The sequence below is a fragment of the Tympanuchus pallidicinctus genome, unplaced genomic scaffold, assembly GCF_026119805.1.
Source record: "Tympanuchus pallidicinctus isolate F22 unplaced genomic scaffold, pur_lepc_1.0 scaffold12, whole genome shotgun sequence".
In the NCBI taxonomy this organism is placed as follows: Eukaryota; Metazoa; Chordata; class Aves; order Galliformes; family Phasianidae; genus Tympanuchus; species Tympanuchus pallidicinctus.
Genome location: NW_026294637.1, coordinates 18,751,181 through 18,760,757, shown reverse-complemented (window position 1 = coordinate 18,760,757; position 9,577 = coordinate 18,751,181). Strand labels below are relative to the sequence as shown.

The 9,577-nt window shown below is 59.8% G+C and overlaps 1 protein-coding gene across 5 annotated transcripts; it reads left to right on the top strand.

Moving 5' to 3' along the window:
* Positions 1-349: 349 nt before the first annotated feature.
* On the top strand, positions 350-8,857 carry PARP6 (poly(ADP-ribose) polymerase family member 6). 5 transcript variants are annotated; one of them, XM_052672001.1, is made up of 22 exons: positions 350-460; positions 2,454-2,531; positions 2,624-2,718; positions 2,838-2,898; positions 2,988-3,078; positions 3,155-3,221; positions 3,598-3,747; positions 3,947-4,124; positions 4,314-4,367; positions 4,451-4,546; positions 4,620-4,712; positions 4,790-4,915; positions 4,995-5,060; positions 5,183-5,250; positions 6,544-6,592; positions 7,070-7,179; positions 7,269-7,341; positions 7,477-7,546; positions 8,006-8,085; positions 8,155-8,218; positions 8,294-8,378; positions 8,446-8,857. In XM_052672001.1, exons 1-22 carry the CDS (start codon positions 458-460, stop codon positions 8,546-8,548), a joined length of 1,860 nt encoding a protein of 619 aa, XP_052527961.1. In that variant the 5' UTR covers positions 350-457; the 3' UTR covers positions 8,549-8,857. The 5 variants fall into 5 exon arrangements, 4 of the variants coding, with proteins under 4 accessions (XP_052527961.1, XP_052527960.1, XP_052527958.1 ...); XM_052672000.1 differs by having other exon boundaries at positions 7,067-7,179; XM_052671998.1 differs by having other exon boundaries at positions 7,269-7,546.
* The last annotated feature ends 720 nt before the right edge of the window (positions 8,858-9,577 follow it).

Genomic DNA, 9,577 nt, shown 5'->3' with positions numbered 1-9,577 from the left:
AGGGGCTGTGAGGGACCACAGGGACAATGAGAAGTGCAGGGACCCAACGTGAGGCCACGGGGACCGAAAGCGGGCTCCTGGGGACCGCGTGCGGGGGACACCGAGTGAGGACTGCAGGGACCCGGCGCGGAGCCGTCGTGTGAGGACCCGGCACGGGGCCGCGAGCACCGCGGGGAGAGTCCGCGCTAAGGACATTCGGGGACACTGAGCAGAGCCCATGGGGACCCGATGTGGGGCCGCGGGGGTCCGCCGCCCGCCGCCATCCGCCCGCCCCGATCGAGACGCGGCCGGGACGGGTCGGGGGCTCGGGGCCGGGGTCCCTGCGGTGACGTCACCGCCCGGGCGGCGTTGCCGGGCGACGGAGGCGCGGGGGCCTGACGTCAAGGCCCGATGGCCGCCCGCCCGCCCGGCGGCATGGAGGCGGCAGGGACGGGGCCGGGCCGCAGGCAGCGCTGAGATGGTGAGGGCCGGGGAAGGCCGCGGGGACGGGGGGACGCCGGGCCGCCTCGGCAGCGGGGCCCGCGGGCGGCGCCGGGGCCGGGCCTCGCGCGCAGGCCGCGCCGCGGTCGGGGGTACCGAGGGGGGAACGGCCGCGAGCGCGGGGCCGGGGTCCGCCGTGGGCGCCTCGAGAACGCTGGGAGCCCCGAGCTGTGTGAGCCCCGCGGGTGGAGGAGGGAGGGGCTGAGGGAGCTGAGCCCTGCCCATGGGCTGGGGGGTCTGTGCGGGGTAACGGCTGGGTGCCCCCCCGGCCTGCACCGCTAGCCTGCACCGCTCGGTCTGAGCATCTAAACCCGCACCGTGCAAACCTGCACCTCCAGAACCCGCGTCTCTCATTCTGCACCTCAAACCTGCACCTCTAAACGTTCATCCCAAACCTGCATCCCAAACCTGCACCACAAATCTGCACCTCTAAACGTTCATCCCAAATCTGCATCCCAAACCTGCACTTCTAAACGTTCATCCCAAACCTGCATCCCAAACCTGCACCTCTAAACCTTCAGCCCAAACCTGCACCCCAAACCTGCACCTCTAAACCTTCACCCCAAACCTACACCCAAACCTGCACCCTCAAACCTGCATCCCTGAACCTGCAGCCTGCAAATCTTCACCTCCAGAACCTGCATCCCTAATCCTGCACCACAAAGCTACATCTCCCAATCTGCACCCCTACTCTGGCAACCTGGAAAACCTTCAGAACCTGCATTCCCAATCCTGCCCCCTTCACCTGCATCCCAAACCTTCACCCCCTAATATACCTGCAAACCTGAATCCCAAACCTGCACCTCCAGAACTTGCACCCCTAAACCTGCACCTCCCAATATGCACCCCAAACCTTCTCCCCTAAACCTGCACTCCAGACCTGTTCCTCAGACCTCCATGTCTAAACTTCTTCCCCTAAACCCACATCACCCAATCTGCCCCCTCAACCTGTACCCTAAACCTGCACCTCCAGAACCTGCACCCAAACCTTCACCCCAAACCTGCATCACTCAGTTTGCACCCCCAGAATCTGCACCCCAAACCTGCACCCCAAACGTACACCTCCCAATTGCTCCCCAAACCTGCACCTCTCAATCTACACCCCTAAACTTGCACCCCAAGTACCCATATCCCAACATCTTTACCCACAACCGGGACCCCAAATCTGTACCCCATATCTGCTCTGTCAGAACTTGAACTTCTCAATCTGCATCCCCAAAACCTAGTCCCCTCGATCTGCACCTGGATCTGCACCCCTAAACCTGCACCCTGCAAATCTGTAGCCCCATAACCTGTACCCCAAACTGCATCTGAAACCTGCATCCCAAAAACCTGTACCCAAAAATCCAACCCCTAAACCAAACTTCTAAACACGCAACCCCTAATCCACACCCTGCACATCTACCCCTCAGAAAATGCCCCTTAAACATGCACATCTAAACCCACACCCCAAATCTGCACCCCCAAGCCTTCCTCCTTTCTGTACCCTTAAATTGCACCCCACCAATCTCCTACCTCAAACCTGCAGTTCTCAATCTGCCCTCCTTCCTGCACCCCAAAACCTTCACTCCCAATTCTACCCCAGACTTGCCCCCAGAATCCTGCAGGCCCAAATCTGTCCTGCAAATTTGCTCTCCCCACATAGACCTACACTCCTCGCTCTGCACTCCCAACTTGCTACCTCCCACCCTGCACCCCCAAATGCCCACAGGTCTGCCCCCAAACCTGTACTTTCAAATCTATCCCACAAACCCACAACCCCCAAAGCAGTCTCAGTGCATCCCTTCATTTTGTGCCCTGCAAACCAGCACCTCAAACCCAACCCCCCAAAACCTGATCCCCATCCTTCTCCCCTTACAGTCTCCCTTTCCAACTTCTCAATCTGCCCCCAGTCCACCCCAGCAAATTCCCCCACAACAGTCTTTCCCAAATTCTCCCCGCTGACCCTCAGCCCCCCATCCCTCTTCCCACAGGACCTCAAGGGCCAGTACTGGACGGACGATGACTCCGATGGGGACAATGAGTCCGAGGAGTTCCTCTATGGGGTACAGGTAAAGCCACCGGGGGAATAGGTGCCACGGGGGGGATCCTGGCCCCCCTCTGTGGGGTTGTGGGGACTCTGGCTGTGACGGCGCTGTTGCAGGGAACCTGTGCCGCCGACCTGTACCGACACCCACAGCTGGACGCCGACATCGAGGCTGTGAAGGAGATCTACAGCGAGAATGCTGTGTCCGTCAGGTGGGTGTGCCTGTGCTGTGACTTGCCGGGACACCTGGCTGTGACAGTGCCTTGTCACCCCGTGGTGGCACCCCCAGGACCCAGACTCACACCCGCCGCCGTGCCACGTGTCGTTGCAGGGAGTATGGGACCATCGACGACGTGGACATCGACCTCCATGTGAACATCAGCTTCCTCGATGTGAGTCCCCGTGGCGCAGGGGGGATCCGGTGGGGGGGCTCTCAGGTCCCCACATCCTACTTGATGTCTCCGTGGCTGTCTCTCGGCAGGAGGAGGTGGCAACAGCCTGGAAGGTGCTTCGGACTGAGCCCATCGTCCTGCGCCTGCGCTTCTCCCTCTCCCAGTACCTCGATGGCCCCGGTGAGTGGGGACGGGCAGTCAGGGGATGCCTGCGTGGCTGTGAGTGCTGTGCTGACCAGCAGCTCTGTGCCCACAGAACCGTCCATCGAGGTCTTCCAGCCATCCAACAAGGAGGGCTTCGGGCTGGGGCTGCAGCTGAAGAAGTAAGAACTAAAATGCGGGGTGGCGGGGAGGGGCAGGTCACTTTTCATAGAATCATAGAATCATTTGATTTGGAAGAGGCCCTTAAAGGCCATCAGTCCAACCCCCCTGCAATGAACAGGGACACCTGCATCTCCATTAGGGGCTCAGAGCCCCCACCAGCCTGACCCTAGCTGTTTCCAGGGACAGGGCATCCACTGCCTCTCAGGGCAAACTTCATCTCCAGATCACCCAGGTCCCACATGTTCCTGTCACGCCATGTCCTCTTGCTGGCCCTACAGCTCCAGGACAGGCTGGTCACTGGGTTTCCAAGGGGTGGAGCAGGAGATGTGCTCAGCTGAAGCACCCACCTGGGCACCCATGTCACCTCTCTGCCAGGATCCTGGGCATGTTCACATCGCAGCAATGGAAGCATCTCAGCAACGACTTCCTGAAGACCCAGCAGGAGAAGCGGCACAGCTGGTTCAAAACGAGCGGCACCATCAAGAAGTTCCGAGCCGGCCTCAGCATCTTCTCCCCCATCCCCAAGTAAGGTTCCAGTGACGTCCCCACCTTCCCCAGTGCCTTGTTTCCCCCATTTGCTGAGGAGAACAGGAGCTTCCAAAAACCCCAAAAGCAGGAAGGTGAAAATTCAGTGCTGGATGTATAGGAACAGAGGAGCTGGGTGGGAAATGGCCCTCTGGGGAGGGTGATGGTAACAAGTGTCTCTTCGATCCCATGCCTGCAGGTCTCCCAGCTTCCCTGTCATCCCAGACTCAGTGTTGAAGGGCAAGCTGGGTGCTCCCGAAGTGCGCGTCAACCGCCTGATGAACCGCTCCGTCTCCTGCACGGTGAAGAACCCCAAGGGAGAGGTGTTCGGCTACACCCCCAGCACCCAGGCAGGTGTTGCTCCCTTCAACATCCTGGTGGGTGTCAACCCCAGCTCGGGGCTCTCTTTGCTCTCCCTCCCCTTCCCACGTGGCGTCAGGGGTGCATGTCCCCACTGTCCCTGCGGGATGGCCTTAGGGCCCCCAGGGCTTTCGGGAGATCCTGATGCTGTGTGAGGGGTGTGGGAAAGGGGTAATGCATCTGGCGCCGCTCCGGCTCCATCGCAGGTCGGTGGCCACTGTAAGAACGTCCCCACGCTGGAGTATGGCTTCCTCGTCCAGGTGAGCACCCCACGGCACTGTCCCCGCAGTCCCGTTATCAATCTCGGGGCCACCGTGGGGCTGACCCTGCGCCTTATCCACAGATCATGAAGTATGCAGAGCAGCGCATCCCAACGCTCAACGAGTACTGCGTGGTGTGTGACGAGCAGCACGTCTTCCAGAACGGCTCCATGCTCAAGGTGCTGCAGTGCTGGGGGACAGGGGTGTGTGTCACCCTGTGTCACTGTCACTGAGTGCCTGTCCCCTCTGCAGCCGGCTGTGTGCACCCGGGAGCTGTGTGTCTTCTCCTTCTACACCCTGGGTGTGATGTCCGGTGCAGCAGAAGAGGTGGCCACAGGCGCTGAGGTACACGGGGAGTGACATAAGTAGGTGACACGAGGGTGGAATCTCTGGGGTGACCCCATGTCCATCTTGGTGGCCAGGTGGTGGACCTGCTGGTGGCCATGTGCCGCGCTGCGCTGGAGTCCCCCCGCAAAAGCATCATCTTCGAGCCTTATCCCTCCGTGGTGGACCCCAACGACCCCAAAACACTTGCCTTCAACCCCAAGGTAAGCAGCAGGGTGGTGTGCCCCAGCACTGGGCACTGACACCCTTCTGACGGCCACCCCGCTGCTGCCCCACACGCAGAAGAAGAACTACGAGCGGCTGCAGAAGGCGCTGGACAGCGTGATGTCCATCCGGGAGATGACCCAGGTATGTGGCAAAGCCCTAGCTCTGCATCCTGGCACCATTTTGGATGTCTGCATGGGATTTTGATGCCTGTCTCTGTAGTGGGTTGGTGACAGGGTTTTTCATGGTGCTTGTGCCTCTGCCAGGGCTCCTATCTGGAGATCAAGAAGCAGATGGACAAACTGGACCCACTGGCACATCCCCTTCTGCAGTGGTAAGCTGAGGGGTGCTAAAGAGATGGGATGGGGTGGGGTGGGATGGGATGGGATGGAATGGGATGGATGGGGTGGAATGGGATGGGATGGAATGGGATGGATGGGGTGGGATGGGATGGGGTGGGGTGGGATGGGATGGATGGGGTGGGATGGGATGGATGGAGTGGGATGGGATGGGATGGGATGGGATGGGATGGGATGGGATGGGATGGGATGGATGGGGTGGGATGGGATGGGATGGGATGGGATAGATGGGATGGATGGGGTGGGATGGGATGGGATGGGATGGGGTTGGATGGGGTGGGATGGGATGGGATGGGGTTGGATGGGATGGGATGGGATGGGGTGGATGGGGTGGAATGGGATGGGATGGAATGGGATGGATGGGGTGGGATGGGATGGGGTGGGGTGGGATGGGATGGATAGAGTGGGATGGGATGGGATGGGATGGGATGGGATGGGATGGGATGGGATGGGATGGGATGGGATGGGATGGGATGGGATGGGATGGGATGGGATGGGGTGGGGTGGGATGGGGTGGGGTGGGATGGGATGGGATGGGGTGGGATGGGGTGTGATGCAATGGGATGGGGTTGGATGGGATGGAGTGAAATGTGGTGAAGTGGGATGGGATACAACAGAATCAAAGAATCATTAAGGTTGGAAGAGTTTGCTAAGATCATCTAGTCCAATCATCAACCCATCCCCACCATGTCCGCTGACCATGTCCCTCAGTGCCATATGTCCAGAGTTCTTGAACACCTCCAGGGTTGGTGACTTCACCACCTTCCTGGGCTGCCTGTTTCAGTGCCTGACCACTTTCTGAGAAGAAGTTTTTCCTAATATCCAAACTGAACCTCTTCTGGCACAACTTGAGGCCATCTCCTCTCATTCTATTGCTGTTACCTGGGAGCAGAGACCAACCCCCACTTTGCCACAGCCTCCTGTGAGGGAATTGTAGGGAACAATAAGGTCTGCCCTGAGCCTCTCCTCTTCTTCAGGCTGATCCCTCCCAGCTCCCTCAGCTGCTCCCCATAACACTTGCACTCCAGACCCCTCACAGCTCCGTTGCCCTTCTCTTAACATGCAGGGCCTTAATGTCTTTCTAACAGTGAGGTGTCCAAAAATGAACGCAGTAGTGTGAGGATGGATTGCGCTGTGATGCAATGGGATGAGATGCAGTGGGATGGGATGTGATATGATGGGATGGTATGGAGTCAAAAGTGTTTAGGGACTAGTGGGACTCAGGTGGGACCGCTCTATCTCATCTTCCTTCTATCATGCTCCCACAGGATCATCTCCAGCAACAGATCCCACATTGTCAAGCTGCCCCTCAGCAGGGTAAGTGGCATGGCCAGAGCTGTGTGGGTGTGAGCTGTGCAATGTAAGGTGTGGGGTGTAAGGTACGGGGGGTGAGATGTGCAGTATGAGTGTAGCTACAGGTTGTGCAGCCACCGTGTGAGATGGAGGATGCAGGGTGTGGGATGGAGGATGTGGATGGAATATGGGAAGCTGGAGGAGGGATGTAGATGTATGGGTATGGAATGGAGGTCTGAGGGCATGGGATGCGGGTTGTGGGATAAGGGATGAAGGACGTGGGGTGTGCACTGTGGGATGCAGTATTGGGACACAAAACAGGATGCTGCAGGAAGCAGTGGGTGAGCTCCTAGAAATCCTGGCCCTCCTGCCATGGCCAAGCATCTGAAAAGCGCTGAGGTGGGCGCAGGGCTGGGGGCTGCCGTGCATGATCTGCGTCCGTCTGTCTCTCCTCTCTCCTCGTCGGCGCTGCCTTTGCTCTGCCCTTTCCACTGGTAGCAGCTGAAGTTCATGCACACCTCGCACCAGTTCCTCCTGCTGAGCAGCCCCCCAGCCAAGGAGGCCCGGTTCCGCACCGCCAAGAAGCTCTACGGCAGCACTTTTGCTTTCCAGTGAGCAGCCGCGGGGCGGTGGGGGTCTGCGGGATCCCTATGGGGCGCTGCAGGGCCGGGCGCCGTGGGGCTGACACCGGCTCTTGCAGTGGCTCTCACATTGAGAACTGGCACTCCATCCTGCGCAACGGGCTGGTCAACGCGTCCTACACCAAGCTGCAGGTACCGCTCGCCGATGCCGGTTCCGGATCCGGGCAGGTGGGGAGGGATGCGGGCAGCCCCAGGGGTGCTGTGGCCGTGCCTCGTGCCCACGCTGCCGCGGGTGCCGCGTTGCTCACCCCGGTGTTTTCCTGCAAGCTGCATGGAGCAGCCTATGGCAAGGGCATCTATCTGAGCCCCATCTCCAGTATTTCCTTTGGATACTCAGGTAAGAGGCTGCCCGCTCCGCTGGTCCCACCTGTGCTCCCATCCCGCTCCCTGCATGGCACGGAGGAGCCGCGTGGCATCGGGATACTGAGGTGTCCCAGCCACATCCTGCATCCTTCTCCCTCATCGTCCTCTCCCCATCAAATCGGGGCATTCTGACGCACCCGTTCGGTTATTAAGGGAAAAAGAACAGAGAATGGGCATTTCCTAGGCTGAAAACATGACTTTAAGGTGACACGACAGCTGCTTCTTCCTTGTGCCGACTCCAAAAGGCACTGCCCCCACTGTGGGGGTTTGGGTTTGCCTGCAGGATGGAGCTCCTGGTGTGGCCATCCCAGGGGTGTCTGTGACACGTGTCCTCACCACCGTCACCCTGCGTCACCCTGGGGTGCTGCTGCCCGGTGGCGGCCGTGTCCCCAGCCCACGGTGCCAGGAATGACCGCTGTGTCATTGTCTGCAGGGATGGGGAAAGGGCAGCACCGGATGCCTTCAAAGGACGAGCTGGTGCAGAGGTACAACCGGATGAACACCATCCCCCAGGTGACGTGGCGGGGACACGGGGCTGGGGCTGGGAGCGGGCAGGGGTGACACCAGTTGCTCTCCCTACAGACCCGCTCCATCCAGTCCCGCTTCCTCCAGAGCCGTAACCTGAACTGCATCGCGCTTTGCGAAGGTGCGGGGCCGTGGGGGTGATGGGGTTGGGTGTGCTGGTGTGACAGCCCCCACATGGCGCCCCTTCCCTCCGCAGTCATCACCTCCAAGGACCTGCAGAAGCACGGCAACATCTGGGTCTGCCCCGTCTCGGACCACGTCTGCACCCGCTTCTTCTTTGTGTGAGTGCCAACCCCATCTCTGCGCTCACGGTCGCCCCGTGGGCACGGCTAACGCTTTTCCCTCCAGGTACGAAGACGGCCAAGTGGGAGACGCCAATATCAATACTCAGGACCCCAAAATCCAGAAGGAGATCATGCGTGTGATCGGCACTCAGGTGTACACAAACTGAACAGCGGGGACCCTGCTGCGGGGTGCTGAGCGACGGCCCCGGTCAGGGATGGGCGCGTGGGGTTGGCAGTGGGCGCTGGCGTGTGGGGATGCCGGAGGGTCGCAGTGGGGCCATGGCTCCCCCCTGCACATAGGTGAGCAGTGGGGAGCGGGCTGCCAGTTCCCTTGTCCCCTACACCCCATCCCTGACCCCGTGCTGGTGGCCGTCCCTCCTCGCGTTTGTGGCGATGGCGTTTTTATCGATGAGAAACCGAAGCAAAAAAATCCCAAAGGAATAGATACAAACAAACAAAAAAAAAAAAAAAAAAGAGGAAAGTGAGCTGTTGTGATGGAGTGAAGTTCTTTGAGCGCATCGCTGGGCTGAGGGCGCAGGGAAGGGGACACGGGGAGAGGATGTGAAGGCAGAGGGATGGGGACATAAGGATGGGATGGAGCTGCGAGGAGCGGTGGGCACACAGGAAGGGATGGGCTGTTGAGGGATGCGATGCGGCCGCTCCAAAGGTATCAGTGTGGTTGTGCCACGTGCTGCGGAGCAAGGGTTGCATCACAGAGAGCATCTGCTATCTACTGTGCTCTGGGGACACCGGAGGGACGCCGTGGGGACAGGAGCAGAGACACACCAACAAGAGCTGCACTGGACTGTGCTTTATTTCAGCCGACACAGACACCAACAATGACAGAGGTACAGACGTCAGCCCGCACAGCCAATTCCCACTGTGTGCAAACCCCGAAGAAAGCCCCTAGACGGGGGGCTCGGCAGGGTGGAACAGAGGCAGCTTCACACTGAGATTAACCCAAACTAAATCAGCCCGACAGCCCGTGCCTTGCCTGCTCCCGCTGCTCGGCCTCGGGGACAAATTCCTTTGGGAAATGGCGATTCCTGGGAAAAACACAAAGCAAAATCCCCAAAGGAGCAGCTGTGTGCGCAGGTCGGGTCCGGGTGGGTCCGCAGCATCTCCTCCTCCAAACACACGGCTGGTGTCGGCCCGGCTCGCGGCAGCCATTGCTCCAAAGAACAAACCAAGGTGAC

Coding starts and splice junctions, on each gene's coding strand:
- PARP6 (XM_052671998.1), top strand. Junction 2,899..2,987: donor TGAACATCAGCTTCCTCGAT/GTGAGTCCCCGT, acceptor GTCTCTCGGCAG/GAGGAGGTGGCAACAGCCTG. Junction 8,086..8,154: donor GGATGAACACCATCCCCCAG/GTGACGTGGCGG, acceptor CTCTCCCTACAG/ACCCGCTCCATCCAGTCCCG.